A 23,113-nucleotide genomic window follows, 5' to 3' on the forward strand; every position below is an offset into this window, starting at 1 on the left:
GTTATTGAACTCTAGTTTTATTCATTTGCTCATAGCGTTCAGGCATCTTTTGGGCAAGTCTGGTGTGTGTACGCATGCTTAGTCCATTCCGTTTCATGAACCTGAAGCACCCATTGTGTCCTCCTTTGAAATCAGTAACTTCTTTTTCATCAGGAATTCTTCTTGCCTTGTGCTGAACCATCTTTGTGGACACAGGAATTCCAATCGCCCTTTGCTCTTCAATCCATATCTGCAATTCCCTCTCTAACTCAGGCCATTTTGCCGACTTGCCTCTCATGGCCTTCTGCCGTGGCGTTTTCAGTAGGGTTTCTTCTTCCCGTAGCCAGTCTCGGATTGTTTTCTCAGTTGGAGGAGGACCGAACTTATGTTCAGCAGCACAATTTCCGTTCACTTTTGCTAACTGGATCACTTTTAGCTTGAATTCAGCACTGTACAAAAATCTTTTCTGAGCCATTTCTGGGCAGAACGTGGCAAAATGTAACCTAACATACCGGTAACAAATGTGAAACAATAAGTGCAAAGACAAGAAGCACGAAAAAGATGGAAATGCAAGTAAAAAAATCTATAACAATGAGTGCAAAAACAAGCATGAGAAAGTGGGAAATGCAAGTGAAAAAATCTACAACCACTAGGTAAGACGCACCCAGTTTTTAGACCCCAAATTTTTCGAGAAAGGGTGTGTCTTATACATGGGGAAATACGGTAAGCTCCTTGAAGGCAAGATTATTTCATATTTTATCTTTATATCTCCCTGCCCAGATCAGGACCTGGCACATAGCAGGTACTTAAAAGTTCTTATTGAATTGAACACCTGATACAGCTCTGAACAATATAGAAACTATTTTAGTTTCACCTTTACAAGACCCCTGGCTCTATTGTTTCATCAATATGGTTACTCACCCTGGGGTATGCTGGAGCCAGTTCATACGGGTTTCTAAGGACCAATTTCTATGAACATTTACATTTCAGAAATCAACAAATGCTACAGATCCAGGGCTTGATTTATGGTTTTCTTGGTTGGCTGGAGCAGACATAAGAAAGTGCTGGAGAAAATACAGATTGAACACAAAATGGTATCCCATGCACTTCTTTTGAGAGCCGATTGTTGAACGTTTACTAGCACACCCCTGGTTACTCCTTCCAATGGTATAGCATTTATTAAATGTCTACTATGGGCCAGGCACTGCTAAACCCTGGAGATAGAAAGAAAGAACAAAGACAGTCCCTGCTCTGAAGAAGTTTACATTCAAATACTCATCCTGTCTAACTTATCCATGGTTTACCCATAAATTCTCCACATGGGCCCCACCTATTCTATTCAATAACAAAATTTTTAAAAATCCACGAACATTCATTAAACACTGACTGTATATATAGAGCACTGTGCAGGGTGAGGTACAGAGTTTTGATGACATATAGGCCCTGCCCTCATATAGTTGGTAGTTTAATATTGGAGAACAGAGTCTAGTACTTGATAGAATGGTTGCCCTTCTGTCCATGGGACAGCAAACCGTTTTGGGGTTAAATCTAATTACTGTTGAACAAGGCATGTCTCCAGTTACAAAATCCCTTCTTTGTTGAGGGAAAAATCAGCATATTCCATAGATCTGAGAAAGAGAGTTTCTGCTGAGTCAGTCTCTTTGGCACAACAAAAATTCTGGGTCCCTCTCCCCACAACTTGTTATAACTTATTTTCCCATTTCCGCTCCCTTCCCCCTGGTCATTCTGACTGCTATACATTTGTTGCTTTCTCTGCCCCTGGCGTGAAGCCTGCAAAATTGCGGAAGTCATACTGGTTGTCTACTCACATAAAATGTTGTGTGATTTCTAAATGAAAGGTTTCTATCAATTCTAAACCCCTTTCTTCCCTCACCCTCCACGAGCAGGCCAATTTCCTTTAATAGCATGCGCATAAGTAGGTTAAACACTCCTGGGGTTCCTGGCCATGGAGGGCCTCATGTGTTCTCTGAGCAGCTCAACTCATCAGTAAGGGGCAACTTAGATTCTGGGATCTGATGCCTGATTTATTAAGGATTGGGATAGGGGCTGAGCTTGTGAGTTCATTGGGGTACGGTTTTCCTTGTGAGGAACTAAAACCAGTGCAGGTCTACACTTTCTCCATGACTTCTAGGCTTAGAGTTTCCTAGAGGTTAAGTGCCTGGGGTTACATAGTCAATAGGTATCAGAGGTGGCACTTGAACCCAAAACTTCCTGGCTTTGAGACCAGCTCTCTCTTCACAAAGCCCTGCAATGTCTATATTTTTGCCCAATTCACTAGTTTTTTGAAATATATTGATTCCATTTTTAATATTTGTTAATGCATTCTATTTTTTGGTACCTTAGATGAGCTAATGCTCTTGGGTATTCTAAAAAAGAAATGCTTTAATTAGTCAAAGCATTTATGGTTAATTAGGAAGAGGAGCTGTTATTCACATAGTACTAAGGACTGTTTTTTCCTCTCCCTACAAAGCCACCCTGTGGCGTATAATTGTATGAACTATTTTCATTGCTGATTTAAAGGTCTGGGTGTTTACCACTGCCATCAGTTGAACATATGGACTACATAAGAAATTGGCCATGCAGGACCAAATCATTGCACTGTTTATTTCAGCTCCTTTCTTCTCTTCTCCCTCCCTGGTTTGAGATTTCAGAATTTAAAATGCTCAGAGAAACATTTTACCTGGAAGTTTTTGTTGTTCAGTTGTGTCTGACTCCTTGTGACCCCATGGACCATAGCACGCCAATGCTGCCCATGGGATTTTCTTGGCCAAGATTGGTTTGCCATGTCCTTTTCCAGTGGATTAAGGCAAATAGAGGTTAAGTGGCTTGCCCAGGGTAATACAGCTAGCAAGTATCTGAGGCTGGGTTTGAACTCAGGTATTTCTGACTCCAGGCTCAGTGCTCTATTCACTGAACCACCTAGCTGCCCAGACCTGGGAGTATTTTGATCTTATATTTTGCTACAAAGACAGTGTGACATAATGAATAATAGGTTGATCCTCAAGTCAGGATGATCTGAGTCCAAGTCATACTTTTGACACTCATTGTGTGACTGTGGGCAAATCACTCAACCTTTCTCAGCCTCAGTTTCCTCACCTCTGAAGTGAACAGAATGGGACTAGAAGGCCACTGAGGTATCTTCCAGTTCTAAATCCGCCCTTGCCTTCTTTGTCAAAATGGAAGAAGCTTTATAGATGTTTTCTGAGCCGGACCAGTGATTTCATCACTATCAATGCAGATGGGTGCCTTCTCTGCATTGTATCAGAGAGATGCCTCAAATATTGAGAGGTTAAGTGGCTTGCCCAGAGTCACACAGCCCAGTCCTTGTCAGGGGAAGGACTCAAACTCAGGCTGTCATGACTCTAAGGTCATCTCTTTATCTACTAACCGCATTGCCTTGGGATCACATGGTGAAGATGAAAAACTTCATTTTCAAACAGACGCTGCCAACAGTTCCATTTTACAGACCAGGGTGCAAAGGCTCTTAATGTTTCCTTGTTTGGAAAGGGTTGTTATTTTTTGTTCAAGAGCAGGGTTTGCGGTGGAAAGAATGTAAGTCTTGGAGTCAGGAAGACCACTCAAGTTGGAGTCTGGTCTCACATACTTATTAGCTGTGTGTGACTCTGGAAAAATGATGTAACATCTCTAAGCTTCAGTTTCTTTGTTTGTTTTTTTGGAGGGGAGAAGGGAAGGCAGTTGGGGTTAAGTGACTTGCCCAAGTCACACAGCTAGTAAGTGTGTCAAGAGTCTGAGACTGGATTTGAATTCAGGTCTTCCTGACTCCAGGGCCGGCGCTCTACTCACCGCACCACTTAGCTGCCCCTGAGCTTCAGTTTCTTTAACTATAAGTGTATAAGGAGAGCACCTATCTCATATGGTTGTTGTGAGGGATCTAATGATCATAATGATATGAACTCCCTAAGATTAGGGATTATTTCATTTTTTTTGTATTTGTATTCCTATTGCCTCATATGATGCCTGGAATATAGCTAAGTGTTTAATAAAATCATGTTGACTGACTAATGTAAAGTGCTCTATAAATATGAGCAATTTTTGTTGTTATTCAAAGAATCTCCACAGTTCCCCATTTCATACCAGAGGTATAGATGAGGTCCAAATAGTTCTAATAAGTGGCCAGATTTTTTTAAATTTTCATATTTTATTATTTAATAGTTTTCAACATTGATTTCCATAAGATTTTGAGTTACAAATTTTCTCCCCATTTCTATTCTCCCCCCCACTCCAAGATGGCATATATTCTGATTGCTCTATTCCCCAGTCAGCCCTCCCTTCTCTCGCGCCACTCCCCCCCACCCCCTTTCCCCTTACTTCCTTGTAGGGCAAAATAGATTTCTATACCCCATTGCCTTTATACCTTATTTCCCAGTTGCATGCAAAACAAGTTTTTTTGAGCATCCAGTTTTAGAACTTAGAGTTCCAAATTCTTTCCCTTCTTCCCTCCCCACCCACCCTCCCTAAGAAGGCAAGCAATTCAACATAGGCCATACATGTATCATTATGCAAAACACTTCCACAATAATCATGTTGTAAAAGACTATATTTCCCTCCATCCTATCCTGTCCCCCTTTATTCGATTTTCTCCTTTGACCCTGTCCCTTTTCAAAAGTGTTTGCTTTTGATTACCTCCTATCCCAATCTGCCCTCCCTTCTATCATCTCCCCCTTTCTTATCCCTTTCCCCCTACTTTCCTGTGGGGTAAGATACCGAATTGAGTGTGTATGTTATTCCCTCTTCAAATCAAATCCGATGAGAGCAAGATTCACTCATTCCCCCTCACCTGCCCCCTCTTCTCTTCCAACAGAACTGCTTTTCCTTGCCACTTTTATGTGAGATAATTTACCCGATTCTCTCTCTTTCTCCCTCTCTCAATATATTCCTCTCTCATTCCTTAATTTAATTTTTTAGATATCATCCCTTCACATTCAACTCACCCTGTGCCCTCTGTCTATATATATGTATATTCCCTTCAACTACCCTAATACTGAGAAAGGACTCATGAATTACAAACATCATCTTTCCATGTAGGAATGTAAACAAAACAGTTCAACTTTAGTAAGTCCCTTATGATTTCTCTTTCCTGTTTACCTTTTCATGCTTCTCTTGATTCTTGTATTTGAAAGTCAAATTTTCTATTCAGCTCTGGTCTTTTCATTGAGAAAACTTGAAAGTCCTCTTTTATTGAAAGTCCATGTTTTACCTTGGAGTATTATATTCAGTTTTGCTGGGTAGATGATTCTTGGTTTCAATCCTAGCTCCTTTGACCTCCAGAATATCATATTCCAAGCCCTTCAATCCCTTAATGTAGAAGCTGCTAGATCTTGTATTATCCTGATTGTGTTTCCACAATACTCAAATTGTTTCTTTCTGGCTGCTTGCAGTATTTTCTCTTTGATCTGGGAACTCTGAAATTTGGTGACAATATTCCTAGGAGTTTTCTTTTTGGGATCTTTTTCAAGAATCAATCGGTGGATTCTTTCAATTTCTATTTTACCCTCTGGTTCTAGAATATCAGGGCAGTTTTCCTTGATAATTTCTTGAAAGATGATGTCTAGGCTCTTTTTTGATCATGGCTTTCAGGTAGTCCAATAATTTTTAAATTATCTCTCCTGGATCTGTTTTCCAGGTCAGTGGTTTTTACAATGAAATATTTCACATTGTCTTCCATTTTTCATTCCTTTGGTTCTGTTTTATAATATCTTGATTTCTCATCAAGTCACTAGCTTCCACTTGCTCCAATTTAATTTTTAAGGTGATATTTTCTTCAGTGGTATTTTGGACCTCCTTTTCCATTTGGCTAATTCTGCCTTTCAAGGCATTCTTCTCCTCATTGACGTTTTGGAGCTCTTTTGCCATTTGGGTCAATCTATTTTTTAAGGTGTTATTTCCTTCAGTATTTTTTGGGGTCTCCTTTAGCAAGTCATTGACTTGTTTTTCATGATTTTCTTGCATCAGTGTCATTTCTCTTCCCAATTTTTCTTCTACTTCTCTTATTTGCTTTTCCAAATGTTTTTGAGCTCTTCTATGGCCTGAGACCAATTAATATTTTTCTTGGAGGCTTTTGATGTAGGCTCTTTGACTTTGTGGACTTCTTCTGGCTGTATGTTTTGATCTTCTTTGTCACCAAAAAAGATTAAATAGTCTGCATCCTTTTTTTTGCTGCCTCTTCATGTTCCCAGCCAACTACTTGATTCTTGAGCTTTTTGCCAGGGTATAACTGCTTGTAGAGTAGAGAGTCTTTTGTCCCAAGTTTTAGGGGCTGCACTGCTGTTTTTCAGAGCTACTTCTACTCCAATGTCACCCCAGGCTCTATCACAGCAGTGCTCCTCCTCCCCTAAGAACTGCCAACCAGGACCATGACCCAGATCCAAGCAGGGCAAAGTGCTCCCTCCACTCCTGCTCTGATCTGCTGCTTGATTCCTCCCACTGGGTGAGCCTGGGACTGGAAGCAACCACAGCTGGAGCTCTGGAAGCAGCCACAGGAGCTTTCTATTACTGCTGCTGCTTCACCTCCACTGCCCCTGGGGCTGGGGCTGGACCTGCAATTCTCTCTCCCCAATTCAGCAGTTTTCCCACTAACCTGCTCCATTGTCTTTGGTGTTTATGGGTTGAGAAGTGTAGTAACTGCTACAGGTCAGTGATTCATGGCCCCCAGGCCAGCTCTGCCTGATCTCTTCAGCGCCTGGTCTGTCCTGGTGTGGCCCACACTGGGCTGCGATCTGCTCCGCTCCCAGCACTGTGCGCTAGACCCTTCCCAGTGACTATCCAGGCTGTCCTGGGGTGGAGACCTGCTTCCCTCTGCTATTTTGTGGGTTCTGTAGCTCTAGAATTCATTCAGATCCATTTTTACAGGTGTTTGGAGGGACCTTGGGGAGAGCTTAAGCGAGTCCCTGCTTTCCAACCACCATCTTGGCTGTGCCTTCGAGTGGCCAGATTTTAAAAATTGCCTTTGGGTGGTAGGTAGTTAGGGAGTAGCAGGTGATGAGGTAAAGAAGAGATGCAAAGGGGAGTGAGAAAAGGGAAAAATTCACTCTTCATGCTGGAATAGCATGTGTTTTTTTTTTTTTTTTGGCAGCACCAGACATTGATGAGTCCTCTGTGATGCAGCTGGCAGAGATGGGTTTCCCTCTGGAGGCATGTCGGAAAGCTGTGTACTATACTGGAAACATGGGACCTGAGGTGGCCTTCAACTGGATCATTGGCCATATGGAAGAGCCCGGTAGGTAATTTTAAAATCATGAATAATAACACTGAAACCCATTATTGTGAAGTCTATTGCAAATATAGAGTCATTTTCTCAGAGCAGGAGTGGCTTTCCAATGGTTGATGCCACTTCCTTTCTCTAGATTCTGTTAGGGTTCATCCAAGAATTCCATTGTGGTTTGATACAGGTGAGCTTAGCCTAGGTAGTCAAAGAGAACAATATGTTCTGTGTTTTACCTTTGATTCCTTATGGTACCCCCTACCATAGATTTTGCCGAACCGCTATCCCTGCCTGGTTTTGGAGGAAGTGCTACTATGGGGGCCACTGCTTTTGGTGCTATTGGATTGGATAACCAGCCTCCAGAAGAAATTGTAGCCATCATCACCTCCATGGGCTTCCAGAGGAACCAGGCCATTCAGGCATTAAGGGCCACGGTGAGTAGTTGCATGGTTCTCTTCCTTTAGAGTGACTTGTTGGTCTTTTGGCAGCATTTGAGAATTTTAAGGAACCTAAGAATAATATTCAATAATTCCAAGTTTCCTGTTGGAACTCCTTTACTTCTTTTCTGTGGTCTTCAGTTTAGGAAATTGCAGAGGGAAATCTAATACTAATGAGGCTATTAATGTTAGAAATGTGGAGAATGGAACCAGAGAGGTGGAAGGAATCCAAATCCTCTCCAAGTCAGTTAACATTTATTAGGCATCTCCTATCTGCAAAGCACTGTACTTGACATGAAAGATACAAAGACAAAATAAAAAAGTCTCTGTCCTCAAGGAACTTCCATTCGCCTTTCTCTTGTGTGATACTGGAGAGAGTGAGTGCTCATTTCTGATAACACAATTTAAATAAATATTGAATTTGGAACATCTCACATTGTAGATTCATCTTCCACTAAACAAACACTTATTGATCTCTGGATTGTTAAGGGAATGGAATAAAAATTCTCTTTCCCATGGTTTCCCAGTAGCTGCATATTAAGAAACTATGTGAGAAGAATTTTATCCACTTCAGTTACGATTCTGGTCTTTATTCCTTATGGCAACAGGTGCAAAGGAGATCTGTCTAAGGAACTAGGACTTACTTTTGGGTTTCTAGGAATTCCACATTCCTATCTTCAAGCATTTTAAGGAGTGTTCCATGAAAGAGGGCACAGACTAGATTAAATGCCTAGAAGGACTTGGAGGGGTCCTGTGTGATTCCAAGCCAGAATCAAGAGTAATGGATGGAATGTCACAGAGGCAAATTTGAGCTTTGTGATGAGGAAAATCTTTTTAGCAATTGGAACTGTCCAGCAGTAGTATGGGCTACCTCAGGATGTAGACCTCTGCTTACTGGAGGTCTTCATGTAGAGGCAGGATGACCACTTATTGAGTTTGTTAGAGCAGGGATTCCTTTGCGGGTATGGATTTGACCATGTGGCTGCCAAGGTCCTCTAGCCCTGAAGTTCTATGATGCTTGGTGACTCTCTGCCGCAATACAGTATACTTTTTGGCATATATCTTCTATATATAAACTGTGATCCTATGATCCTTGGCTTGTCCAACTCGTTGCCCAGCTCTGCTGCCAAGTTCAGGGTGGATCTTAGCAGTTGAAGTTCACTGTCTCCTTCCTTAGTAGCAGGAGTAGGAGGAGGAAGAAGAGAAAGAGGAGGAAGAGTTATAGTAGCAGTCATTGTAGTAGTAGTAGTAGTGGTAGTACTAGTTATTGTAGTAGTAGTTGTAGTAGTGGTAGTACTAGTAGATGTGGTAGTGGTTATTGTAGTAGTGATAGTAGTAGTTGTAGTAGTAGTAGTACTAGTTGTAGTGGTAGTACTATTATTATTCCTGGATTCAAGAAGACCTGAACTCAAATCCCTCCTCAGACACTTAATAGCTATGTGATCCTGGACAATTCACCTAACCACTGTCTCCCTCAGTTTCTTCAACTGTAAAATAGGGATAACAACACTAGTTATTTCCCAGGGTTGTGGTGAGGATCAAATGAAAGGATATTTGCACATAGTAGGCATTTAATACAATGCTTGTTTCCTTCCCTCCTCCAGTAGTTCTCTTTACATCTAGGAACAAATATAAACTAATCTGTTTGGCATTTAGAACTCTTCACAGTCTGGAATGAAACATACCTTTTTAGCCTTAATTTACAGTATTTACCATCATGCATTCTACATTCTTGTTAAATAGACTTTCTTGCTCTTTTGAATTTATGACCTCCTCCCCCTCATTTCCTGCATCTGAGCCTTTTTACTATCTCCCATGCCTGGAATTGTCTCCCTCCTCACCTATATCTCTTAAAGTTCCTTCAAGGCTCAGCTGAAGTTCCCCTTCTACATGAAGCCTTCCGTGATCTTTCCCAGTTGCTTGTGACCTCTCCTCTTCTCACCCTGCTCAATCACCTTGTATTTATTTTGTATGTATCTAGAGATGTACATGTTGTTACCCCTGATAAAAGGTAAGCTCCTTGAGGGCAAGGACTATTTAATTTTTGTCTTTATGTGCCCAGTTCTTGCTACATAGTAGGTGTTTAATAAAGGCTATGCTGATTGCTTTCTTGGTCCCCATTAGAGCTTTTGATCATGGAATTTCCTGGGTGGTGATAAATGTATGGTATGGGAAATTGAAAGGAGGTAAAGTCATCACTTCAATAAGAAGCAATCTGCTTAGTTACCCAAGGGTGAATGATGAATGATGGAGGCAGAGATACCTGTCTCCAGCTTCTCTCCCTTCCTTCTAGAACCCAGAGGAGGCTCTTAAAATGCTTAGATGGGACTTACCATCTGTTTCAGTTCAAAGCTTCATGGGGATTTTCAAGGTGCATTGCATGTGATTGTTGGTCTGATTTTACAAAGGGATGAATTTAGGTTAATGCTGTTGTCCTATTGGGCATTCAGCCATCTGTTAGTCAGTATTAACATATACAGTGCTGAACCAAGAATGATGTGGTCATTTCAATGCTGACATGGTGCTGGGACTCATTTAGCAAGGAATCTAATTATAGCTTTGCTCAGGAGACTCACAGAGTGCCTCTTGAACATGCATTCCATATATAGAATCCAACTTATTGCTTGAAAGCACTTAATGCTGATGAGTGCAACCCTTTCACCCTCTGTGGTCATCTTGTCTTTAAAGGTCATGCCTGAAGGTTCAAAGGAGGCAGATGTTATAGTAATATTTCTGTATTTTTTGATAGAACAACAATTTGGAGCGGGCCCTGGATTGGATCTTCAGCCACCCTGAACTGGAAGAGGATAACGAGTTCATTGCCCACATGATGGAGATGGAGAACAATGCCAATGCTAACATTATTTCAGAGTCCAAGCCAGATGGTCCCAGAGTGAGAGATGGATCAGGAAGTAAGTTGATAACAAAATGGAAGAGGATAGCTAGCATATTGGATAACAGTCGAGACCCCAAAAGATCTAGACAGGCTAGAACTTTGGACTGATTCTAATAAGATGACATTTAAAGGGATAAATATAAAGTTTTATGCTTGGGCTCAAGAAATCAACTTACTAAGTATGAGATTGTAGAGGTATGGCTAGAGCGCAATTTTTCTGAAGAAGATCTGCTTAACAGGAGACAAGTGCCTGAAAGGGGAACCAAAAAAAGCTAATGTGACCCTGGACATTAGGAAGGACACTCCTAAGCTGGAAGGGTCTCAGAGAAGGACCTTCCCTTCCTTTTTTTCTCCTCTCCTTCTTTTCTTTCCTTCCTCTCTTCCTTCCTTTTCCTTTCCTTTTTTCCTCCTTCTTTCCCTTTCCTCTCTCCTTCCATTCCTCCTTCCTTCCTTCCTTCCTTCCTCCCTTCCTTCCTTCCTCCCTTCCTTCTTCCCTTCCTTTCTCCCTCCCTTCCTCCCTTCCTTCCTCCCTTCCTTCTTCCCTTCCTTCCTTCCTCCCTCCCTCCTTCCTCCCTTCCTTCTTCTTTCCTTCCTTCCTTCCTCCCTCCCTCCTTCCTTTCTTTCTTCTCTTCTTCTTTTCCCTCCTTTTTGCCTTCCTCCTTTCTTCTTTCTTCTCTCTTTTCCTCCCTTCCTCCTTTCTTTTTTCCTTCCTTCCCTTCTCCCTCCCTATTTCCCTCTCTCCCTCCTCTCTCCCCCACTCCTTCTCATTAGGTTAGGGTGGGACCTGAAACTGCCTTCAAATAATTTAGAAGCTGTCATGTGAAAGAGGCATGAGGCTTGTTCTACTTGTATCCAGAAGGCAAAACCAGGAGCAAACAGGTGATGTTACAAAGAAGCAAATTGAGTCTTATCAGGAAAAGCTTTGTAACTTCAGCTCCTCTCCAGAGGAACGGGGCTGCCTCAGGAAGACTGACTATACTGGCTTTGGGACAATGGACAGTTCACTTACCTTCTTTATGCCCTAAACGGCTTTTTAAAAGTATAATATATTGGGTTACTTTTTCTGTTTTGACGTGTAGATAAATATATACTTTGACATCAGTATAGAAAAAATAGCCATATGCATAATATAAATGGAAAGTAATGTACAGCTAGGGAGGGACAACAGGAAAGGCTTTGTGTAGAAAGTGATGTTTGAACTGCGACTTGAAAGAAGTTGAGGCCGAGTTGAGGAGGAAGTGCCTTCCACTGGAAAATGTGGAGATAGGAGATGGAGTGTAATGTGTGAGAAACAGAAGAAAAAGCCAGTTTGGCTGGATCATAGATTGCAGGAAGGGGAATGATGCATATGGAGTTTGGAAAGATAAGTTGTGGCCCATTAGCTTTAAAAGTCAAATAGGAACCTAAATTAATTTACTTATTTAGTGCTATACCAATCAAACTACCAAAAATTATTTTATAAAGCTAGGTAAAATAATAACAAAATTCATCTGAAAAGAAGGCTCAGAATTTCAAGGGAATTAATGAAAAAAATGCTAGGGAAGGTGACCTAGCCATACTAGATATTACATTGTATTATAAAGCAGCAATCATCAAAACTACTTGGTACAGGCCAAGAAATAGAGTGGATCAGTGGAGTAGGTTAGGTACACAAGATGCAGTAGTCAGTGACTATAGTGATCTACTCTTTGATAAACCCAAAGAGTCCAGTTCCTGGGATAAGAACTCATTATTTCACAAAAACTGCTGGGAAAACTGGAAAATAGCATGGCAGAAACTGAGTGTAGACACCTTACACTGTACATAGACATCTTACACCACATACCAAAATAAAGTCAAAATGGGTTCATGATTTAGGTATAAAGGCTGATACTGTAAGCAATTTGGGAGAGCAAGGAATAGTTTATCTGTTAGATTTATGGAGAAGGGAAGAATTTATGACCAAACAAGAGATAGAGAGTATTGCAAAATGCAAAATGGATAATTTTGATTATGTTAAATTGAAAAATTTTATACAAACAAAGTCAATGTAACCAAGATTAGGAGAGAAGCAGAAAATTGGGAAAGAATTTTTACAACCAGTGTCTCTGATAAAGGCCTCATCTCTAAAATATACAGGGAAATGAGTCAAATATATAAGAATACAAGTCATTCACCAATTGATAAATGGTCAAAGGGTATGAACAGGCAGTTTTCAGAGGAAGAAGTTAAAGATATCTATAGACCTATAAAAATGCTCTAAATCACTATTGATTAGAGAAATGTGAATCAAAACAACTCTTAGGTACCACATCTCTCCTGTCAGATTGGCTAACATGACAAAACAGAAAAATTATAAGTGCTGGAGAAGATGTGGGAAAATTGGAACACTAATGCATTGTTGGTGGAATTGTGAACCGATCCAACCACTCTGGAGAGCAATTTGGAAGTATGCCCAAAAGGCTTTAAAATGCGCATACCCTTTGACCCAACAATACCACTTCTAGGGCTATATCCCAAAGAGATCATACAAGTGTGAAAAGGACACGTATGTACAAAAATATTTATAGCAGCTTTTTGTGGTGGCAAAGAATTGTAAGTACAGGGGATGCCCATCAATTGTGGAATGGCTGAACAAGCTGCGGTATATGAATGTAATGGAATACTTTTGTGCCATAAGAAATGAGGAGCAGACAGACTTCATAATAACCTGGAAAGACTTACATGATCTCATGCAGAGAGAGGAGTGAGGGGAGCGGAATCAGAAGAACATTATACATGACTACAGACACATGGTATCTGTGATGACTAACTTTGATGGACTTGGCTCTTCTCAGCAATGTAAGATTCTAAGACAGCTCCAAAAGACTCATGATGGAAAAAGCAATCCACATCCAGAGAAATAATTATGGAATCTGAATGCAGATTGAAGCAAACTATTTGTTCTCCCCTCCCTTTTTTTCTTTTTTGGTTTTGTTTCTTCTTTCTCATGGTTCATTCCATTGGTTATAATTCTTCTTTACAACTTGACTAGTGTGAAAATAAGTTTAATGTGAAGGTATATGTAGAACCTATATTGGATTATGTGCTGTCTTGGGCGGGGAGCGGGGAGGAGAGAGAGGGGGAGAAAATTTGGAGCTCAAAAACTTATGGAACTGAGTGTTGTAAACTAAAGATAAAAAATAATTTTAAAAAGTCAATAGGAATTTAACTTTGATCCTAGAGGCAATAGGGAGCCACTAGGGATTATTGGGTAGGGGATTGACATGGCAATATCTCTTTGTCAGCTATGTGGAGTATGGACTGGAATGGGCAGAGACTTGAAGGTGGAAGACCAGTTAGAAGGTCATTGAAATATGGAAATAGGAGGTGGCAAGGGCCTAGATTCAATTGCTAGCCATGTGAGTAGAGAGAAGAGTTTATCTATGTGAGAGATGTTATAGACATAGAAATGACAAGGTTTTACAACTGAGTGTCTATGGGTGTGGTCAGCTGGAGGGAAGAGCTGAAGATAATGCTGAGATTATAAACCTCAGGAGATTGGAAAGATAATGGTACTTTGTGATGTAAGAATCTTACTTGAGCCAACATGAATTTTTGATGTAAAGCTGGAAGAAGCCAGGAAATTTGTCTTAAATTGTTTTTATCTATATCTATTTCAATATTGCCTACAGTTTCTTTTGTATGACTCCTGCTCCCCTCCCAGAGAGTCATTCTATATGACAAAGAGGAAATCTCAATCTTCATATGAAATTTGACTTTTTTCTCTGATTGACACAGTTTTGATTCAGTAGTTTTAGACAAGGCTGGGGCATATTCCTACTGAATTCTATGTTCACTTCAGGGCTTTTGTGTTACTCACTGCAAATCATTGGTCCTCCTGCCCTGCTGAAAACCTTAATGGTCAAAGACTTTCCTAATCCATTTTGCTGGATTTATTACATACATTATGGCCCATCAGCCCATTGCTTAATCAATTTTTTCTCTAATGGATTTCCCTTTAGAGATTGGATTTTCTTGAAAGGGATTTAAACTCTTCAAACCACAAGATGGAGCTGCTGTAAAGCAGACAGAAGACGGGAGACAGCTAGAATGCTCTTAGAAGAGTACCCAGTGGGCTACTAAAGTGTTTTATTTCTTCTGAGGATGCCAGATGGCACCAACAAGTCTCCTTCAGGTTTTTAATAGTTGACTTAGGTCAAATTCCACCTTCTGCAAGAGGTCTCACCTAGTTCTCCCCACTGCCTGTGCCTTCCCTCTGCAACCATTTTCCATTTGCACTATATATACCTTATATGTACATAGCTATTTCCTTATTGTCTTTGTATACTCTTTGATGAAAGGGACTGTGTTTTTTTGCCTTTCTTTGTGTCCCCAGTGCTTAGCACAATGCCTAACACATAGTAAATACTTAATAAATGCTTATTGATGGCAATGATTACACCTATACCCTTTCTTTGTGACTTGCTAGACTCATAGCTGTCTGTAGATGGAAAGTGGTGTGGTACAAAAAAGCAGTAGATTTAGATCCAGAAGGATCTGGGTTCAGGATCTGGTGATATCACTTCCTAGCTGAGTGACTCCAGGCAAGGCACTTAACCTCAACTTTACTTATCTATAAAATGGAATAATAATACTTTCTTTGCCCATAGTTGTTATAAAGACCAAGAAAAATAATGTACACAAAGAGCTTTGTAGAATTTAAATGTTGTTGGTGTCCTACTGTGTGCCTCATGTGCTCTACTGAATTGAGAGTTAAGCATTTCAAAAAGCTTCACTAATCTTTTGAGTCCTGATGGTCTTTGTGCCAGAAAGCACCCTGGGTCAAATGCAGGGCACCTACAGCTTTACATTTCCACTCCATTGCAGAGCATTTATTAAATCCTTAGCATGTGCCAAGCACTGTGCTAAAGACATACAATACAAAAGCAAAAACAATTGTTGCCCTTCACCTTACACTCTGATAGAGAATGGGGGACCAGTGCCTTGATAAGAGAATTTTGGTCCAGAACTTTATAGGGATGCCATATGGAGTGGAGTCATTAAGGAATTAGATTAACATACCCTTTCCAGAAGCAGTGGCAGAGATGATTCTCTCTGTGTGTGTGTGTGTGTGTGTGTGTGTGTGTGTGTGTGTGTGTGTGTGTGTAGGGGAGGATTCAACTGGTGAGAAGTTGGCCAGGGGGTAGGGAGTGAAGCAAAGCATAGCTTGGTATTGCCTGAAAGAGTGAGTTGGTGGAAGCAATCAGTAACCAAAATTATGAGAGAATTCCAGGAAGACTCAAAGAAAACACCAAGGTTACAAGCCTTGGAAGCAGATACACTTATCTATTGTGATTAGAGAGCTCTTTCAGCATCATGGCCAGCATTTAGAGTGGGGTTTAGTGGGGTGTGATTTGGTCCTGATGCAACAGGTGGGACCAAGTCACACTCTGCTGAGCAGGAATGTTGAGAGGTGGATGAGGGGACACAATTACTGGGTATTTAAGAGGAAGAAGAGGTGTTCCAGGTCTATGTGTTTACTTAGGTTAGCCTGCTTTGATGTCTTTCATCAGCCTGAATTTATTTTGCAAGAGTAAGACCCAGGTGAGGCTCTGAGTTATGGGATAGGTACCAGTGCATTATTTGGGCTTCTGTAAGAAGAAGATTCTTTGACATGTGTGTACCTTTATGTCTTTCCGCCAGTGAAATGACTAGAAGAGAAATAGCTGGGTGAGAGATTGTGTGTCTGTGTGTTATTCCCTTAGGTATATAGGGTCTTATGACTGGTACTTGGTAGTATCCCAGCATGGGGGGAGGAGGTAGGAAAAGTCAGTAAAGGTAGAGATATACAATTATACAATCATACCAAGACTATGCTTGGGAGCCTAAGAATAACACTACTACTGGCATGCTGTAGAATCTAGCCCTCTTGTTGCCACAGTGGTAGTGAAATGCCCATAAGCTGAAAAGATTCTCCAAGTTGAACTAGCGGTTATTCTTTTTTTGGGGGAGGGGCAGGGCAATTGGGGTTAAGTGACTTGCCCAAGGTCACACAGCTAGTACATGTGTCACATGTCTGAGGCTAGATTTGAACTCAAGTCCTCTAGACTTCAGGGCCGATGCTCTACTCACTGTGCCACCTAGCTGCCCCACTAGCAGTTGTTCTTAAATGAGTCCTTAACACTGGCCATGGTGCTGAAGCATCTCTGATTCTCAAAATGCTAATAGATGTCTCATAAAAGTGACCTCAAATGCTATACTTATTCAATTTTGAATCATATATTTTTATCCTGCCTAGTATAAAGATATCTAATTTTTATGTAAATTTATTAGGCAGAGATATAATAATTCACATAAAATTTTATTAAATTTTACTTATTTAAGAGATTCCTAGGAGAGGAGCAGTACAGACTGGGAGAGGAGGAACTTTGGGACTTGGAGGGCACAGCTAGAGGCCAGGCATTGACAAGGCCTCAGGAGATGAGTTGTACAAGGTGAGATGAGGCTTTTTGCAGCTCAGAGTCAGGGAGATGGGGTCCAGTGTGTTGCAACATACCAGAGAGAAGATTTATGGGGCTGCACAATCCTTGTACTGCTTATTGTGAGTGCCATAATTATTAATCTGGCTTTAATTGTGTAATTGGCAGGGCTGTCCCAGGTAACTCAATAGAATTGCTGTAAGTCAAGGACTGCCCGAATTCCGAACAGTGGGAGACAGAGAAACTCATTCATCACTTCTAGTTTCTTTCATGAGGATCCTGTTTTCTTTAGATGGATGGTTTCTGAGTTACTATGATTTTTTTTTCTTATTGGGGGGTAGTTGTGACTTTTTTTTTGCTAGGGAGGGTAGGGGCTGGCGAAGGATAATTGCTGCTTGCTAACAGAACAAAGAATTGAGAAAAGCTTAGCTAGGGCTCAGCCTTACAGACTGCTCTTCTTGGAATATGAGTGAAGAGTACTCTGAAAAGAGCAAGAACTTAGGTACTTTAATTAGAAAGCCTCTCATAGACAGCAAGGAAAGATGGCATTTATTTCATGAAATTCTTCATTGGAGGGAATTCTCAGTACTAGCTCAAGAAAGTACTGTCAGTATGGACTATCTGTGTGATCACAGGATAGGTCTCCTTGTGAGTACCCCTTTCTGTGATGACATTCATTATGGTGGGATTTTGTATGTGCCCCCTGAGCAAAGGCCTGCCACTTATGCCTGGAGAATACCTTTTGCTTTCAGAGATGGTGGTTTCCTATTTCTTGCTGGAGAGTAGGGGGAAAGGCAGCAGAGAAAGGTCCTTCACTATTCATTGCCATTTTGCACTCATTTTGGGGGCAGCGCCGTAAGTTTCTTATAAGCAACAAGAAAAGGGTGGAAGGGTAGAAAGTGAGACATTCAAGTCTGGCCTTTCAGGGCTTCTGCCATTTGTAAAATGTGTTTCTTTCTTGCACTTAATGCAAGCTTTTTTTTAAAAGAAGGCACTGATTACTAATGCAGTTAAAATGTGATTAGGTTGTGATTAGTCAGAACCCCTCCTATGTTATTCTAGTCACATCTGTGCACTGGTTGTAGACCTTCTTTGTTAAAAGGAGGGCTTTCTAGTAAGGGAGAGGAATGCAGAATTCTTTTGCATAATATAGGAGCCTACTTTCAACAGATACCAGAGATGCAGCTTTTAGGGAGATTGATGGTGGTGGGGGAAGTCAGTTCTGAAATAATGCCAGATCCTGATTCCTATATGCAGAAACGGGGAAAGGAGAAACACCTGACCATTCCAGTATTATAGTACTAGCCTGATTCCTCCTGGCTTCTCATGTGGAGAAGGGCATTTAAAATTCAAAACTGGGGATATGATATTTTTCAATGTTTGGAGTCAGTTTATCAGATTTATTCTGTGAATTTACAATTGATCTTTCAATACTGAGAAGAAAAAGATGCTCTGATGGCTCTGTAATCTCTCATTTTGGGTAGTCACTCTAGTGGTGAAGATTACAATCTATCCATGTCTCTCATCCTATTCAGTTCTTTTCCATGGCCAAATCACCTACCAGGGGTCCACCATGAATGCTGTGGCCCTTTCTCCAAATGTTTTTTCACTGTATAGATATCAGTGTGTGCACAGGCTGTCCGAGAGTTACCTCTTGCTCTTGCTCTATGACTGGTCTGTATTTTTTTCTGGTTGTATGCATGATCATGGGTAATTAATTACTCATTGGTAATATGCTGCATCTTACTCAGTACACCCATTGCCTTTTGGGTGACTAATACCTTTAGTTCCTCAGAGATTGTATTATTCTGTGACTTGTAGAATAGCATTGTTGGAGGAATGTAGTCTATTATTATTACATATTATTTATTACATAATATTTATATGTAACATTCATTATATATTACTATTACTATTTTATTACATAAACCAAATTATCAATATCTTTTGTGTTTATATTATTTATATTTCCTAATATAACCCTCTCCAATATTCCTCTCAGAGACTCATCATATAAAACAAAGAATAAAAAAGAGTTCCACAAAACTAACCAATACATCAACTAAACCAAATGTTGTGAATTAATTAGATTGTGAGCTCCTTGAGGGCAGGGACTGTCTTTTGCCTTTCTTTTTTATCCCCAATGCTGAGCACAGTGCCCAGAACATAACAGGCACTTAGTAAATGCTTATTCACTAACTGACTGTTCCATACCCACAGTGCTCAATCTCACCAAAGAAAGAAGGAAGTTTCTTTTCATATGTGTTCTTTGGGGCCAAATTCATTCATTGTAATTCTATAGCATTGAGTTTGATTTTTGTTGTTAGTCTTTCTATTTATATGCTGTTTATATTGATCATCTGGTTTTACTTCACTTTGTATCAGTTCATGTAAATCTTCTCATACTTCTCTGTAGTTGTCATTTTCATCATACTTTTTGCAGATCTTCCATTTTAAAAATTAACTGTTTTTGATATTCTTAAGTTTTAAGTGGATATTCAATGATTTATAATATTGGTGAAGAGGATTGTCCAAGCTCAGAGACCAGGGTGGTAGTCTTGAGTTTCTGTACTCTAGGCTTTCTGCATGTGACCATAAAAAAGCAATACCCTGGGCAGGTCTTGAAAACATGGGCCCCCATTCTCTTAAAACCAAGTTGGAATAGGGAAGCTTTTATTGGAGAGTTATCCCTGAGAATCTAGACTAAGTGAAATTATGGGGCCAAAAAATCACATTAAGGTGTGACTGATTGATATCTCCTTAGGGGCTTCTGGAGTATTCCACATTTTTAAAGAAGGATCCTTGTTAACTCAATTGAATCTCTCTTTGGTGGAATTTTAGGAAGTCAAACACAAAGCAAAGTGAAAAATAACTCAATGTGAAGGAAGATGCTTTTGAACAAGGGCCAACATATAACAGCAGAACTGTTCTTCCTGACAGTCTGTTCTACCACTCCTGTTTTTTTTGATGGCTTCCTCCACTTATAAGTCCAAATCTTTAAAATTCTAAGTTTTTCCATCAGAGCTTATGGTGTGTGTGTGTGTGTGTGTGTGTGTGTGTGTGTGTGTGTGTGAGAGAGAGAGAGAGAGAGAGAGAGAGAGAGAGAGAAAGAGAGAGAGAGAGAGAGGAATTATGCCATGGCCCAGTAGAGTTGGCATGGCCAGTTGTGTAAGTAGGATCATTTGTGAACCAGGGGTTTAAAAGTCGGGGCTATCTTATTTTGTTTATGTGCCAGCTACAGGGTGTCCCAAAAGACTCAGTGTAGTTTTGAGCTTTAATGGTTATTTTTAAAACTAAGTCTATTTCTAGAACTATTTTAAAGCTTTAATAGCTTAAAATTGCACCAAGGTTTTTGGGACACCCTGTACAAGTGGGAAAGATTAACAAAGTGGAGACATCTCTTTTAAGTGAGGAATATTCCTGTCAAAAGAAATCAATCACAGTGTATGCCCTCCACTTTTTTTTTTCCTAATCCGGATCTGTGATTTTATTGGTGTAGTATTGGGAATTCATCCCAATGTGAAAACTCCCTTTACCAGTGCAGATCAGTAACTGGTCTTAGCAAGTTGTGAGGGACACTAAGAGATAAGCTGACTTGTCCAGGATCACACAGCCAGTATGTGCCATATGTGGGGTTTAAAACAGGTCGTCTTGACTTTTAGTCCCTCTTTCCATCCACTGTGCCTTGCATCTCTGACTTTAAATAGACTAATTTGGAGAGAAAACCTAGATGGGGGAAGGGGAACAGGGAGTCCTCAGTTGTATGTGTGTGTCTGTGTGTGTGTGTGTGTGTGTGTGTGGTGATGCGGCTTCCTTGATTGATCTGTTTTGATTTTCTTTTTGGGCACAGAGGTGCATTAAGATCTCTGGCGCCTGTGAAAGTCTTGGAAATCATCTGAGCTACATTCTCCTTATTGGGGCTGTCTTCTAGCAGGGGGTCTTGAATAATGCATTTGATGGTTGCTGGTATTGATAAACATTGTTAATTTTAATTATATGATTTAGATTTATGCCAAGGAAACATTTTCCTTTTAATTAGTTTGCTTTTATGATTGTCTGAGTGTGCCTGAGGTTTTGAACCAAAAGGGGAGAAAATGCATCTCAGGCTCACTTTTGATGTGCAGTGTTGGGTCTTTTGAGTCTTGACTGGTCTTGGGGCTTATCTGCCTGGCATGTTAGGTGATATTTGGGTTCAGGTGCTCTGCCCCAGAAATGTTGACCCTTCACCATATGCTGTTTGACAGTTCAAATATAATCTTCTGAAGAAGGCCTTTCTTGGTTGCCCTAGCTGTTGGTTCCTCCTCACCCAAGATTGCCTTGTGCCTATTTTGTCTGAATCTTGTATATACCTACTATATGTAAAGCACTATACTAGGCATTCTGGGGGATATAGAAGTATAGTCCAAGACTAAATGGAATCTAATAAAGTAGCTAGACATATACATGTTCTTTACTTTGTTAGAGTTTAAGTTCCCTGAAGGTAGGGGTTATTTCACTTTTTTTTGGTGTCACAAGTCTCCGTCTCCTTCCCTTTCCCTCCCTCCATCTCTCTTTCTTTGTCTCTGTTTCCCTCACTCCATATCTTTGTCTCTCTCTGTCTCTGTCTCTGTCTCTGTGTGTCTGTCTCCATCTCTCTCTCCCTTCTTTCCCCTTTAGAGGCAGCTTGTCACAGGGTATATGTATATACATATTTGCCTATGCAGATATTACTTTTAGTTTGAGCTGTGTCTTGGTGGTTTATGCTACATGTATTTCAATTCGACTACTGTTGAATTACAAATCATTCAGGTTGATTTTTTTGTATTTTGTGGGCATGGTAAGTCAAGTCTGTGGTTCTTTAAGAATTGTAACATCATTACCCTAATTTAAAAAAATAAGGAAATTGAGACTGTGAGAGGTGAAGTGGCTTGTACATTGTCATACAGCTGGAAAGTGCCTAAGTGGGCTTTGAAAACAGATCTCCTAACTGACTCCAGGGCGCTTTCCAATATGCTACACTACCTCTCTTAAGAGAGTGGCGTGGTGGTGGTGGGGCAATGTTGAGTGTCTGTAGAAGCTCATGTGATCTGTTAAGTATTTCATAGTTTGCTGAACATAGCTACAGGTGACTTCTGGGGATGTTGGTCCTTCAATCATGTTTATTCCCACTTGCTTTTTTCACAGGATATGAGCTATTTGGGTTCATCAGCCACATGGGACCGTCCACCATGAGTGGTCATTACGTTTGTCATATCAAAAAGGAAGGCAGGTGAGTCCATCTTGGAAAAGAAAAAAAGGGCTTAGCTCTCAGAAAATCGCTCCTGGCTCAGCCAAATAGCATTCATTATTGGGCAGTGTTGGTTATTTAGTGATGATGGATTTTTAACAACTTTTCTTCTCCATGAGCTTCTTCCATGATGCTTAATGATAATGATGATGATGCTAATACTTATATAGCTTTTTAAGGTTTTTGAAGCATTCTATATACATTCTTTTAACCCTCTGAGGTAGGTGTTATTCCCCATTTTACAATGGGGAAACTGAGGCAGACAGTGATTAAGCGACTTGCCCAGGATCACACAGTTAAGTGCCTGAGACAGGATTTGAAGTCAGGTCTTTCCAACTCATCAGGGCATTAAAATGGGTCTAGAATCTCCAAGGTTTTGCCTGTAGAGCACCAGGTCTGGTGGGTTCTTCCAAGATGGTCAGGTTTCCACGAAGGCCTTACATCAGGCATCCCTGGAATCCAACAACCAGCATGACTAAGTTTGAACATCTTGATCATCAGGTTGGCACTAGGATGACATATTTTTTGGTCACTTCAGCTGTGTAAGGCCAGCTTCTAAGAGCTAGAAGGGTTGTAAGTACCAACTCGTATGGAATCACACATAAAGTCGATCCTACCAGGCCTTGCCTTGTGTGTACCTAAATCCCCTCTCTGCTGTATCAAATAGCCTTAGAGGCTTGGGGCTGGTCTTGGAATGGGGCTGCCTTTTGTAAAGGCAAGGCCGATAGCCTCTTTAGATTGATAGTAAGGACTATGGGGAATTACTCACAGCAGTATGAGTACTATGAGGTTTGCCTCTGACACATACTTGCTTGTCTCTTAATCCTCCCTGAGGATTCCATGAGCATTGGA

The 23,113-nt window shown here is 40.6% G+C and overlaps 1 protein-coding gene across 2 annotated transcripts in view; it reads left to right on the forward strand.

The window, feature by feature from the left end:
• USP13 (ubiquitin specific peptidase 13) overlaps positions 1 to 23,113 on the forward strand; it is a 138,621-nt gene that overhangs the window by 114,489 nt on the left and 1,019 nt on the right. For both annotated transcript variants that reach the window (XM_036757748.1, XM_036757747.1), the window contains 4 exons: positions 7,094 to 7,237; positions 7,490 to 7,656; positions 10,409 to 10,571; positions 22,159 to 22,243. In XM_036757748.1, the coding sequence (XP_036613643.1) occupies positions 7,094 to 7,237; positions 7,490 to 7,656; positions 10,409 to 10,571; positions 22,159 to 22,243 (559 nt within the window). The remainder of the gene's footprint in view (positions 1 to 7,093; positions 7,238 to 7,489; positions 7,657 to 10,408; positions 10,572 to 22,158; positions 22,244 to 23,113) is intronic.

This window comes from Trichosurus vulpecula, chromosome 4 (assembly GCF_011100635.1).
Source record: "Trichosurus vulpecula isolate mTriVul1 chromosome 4, mTriVul1.pri, whole genome shotgun sequence".
NCBI classification, from domain to species: Eukaryota; Metazoa; Chordata; class Mammalia; order Diprotodontia; family Phalangeridae; genus Trichosurus; species Trichosurus vulpecula.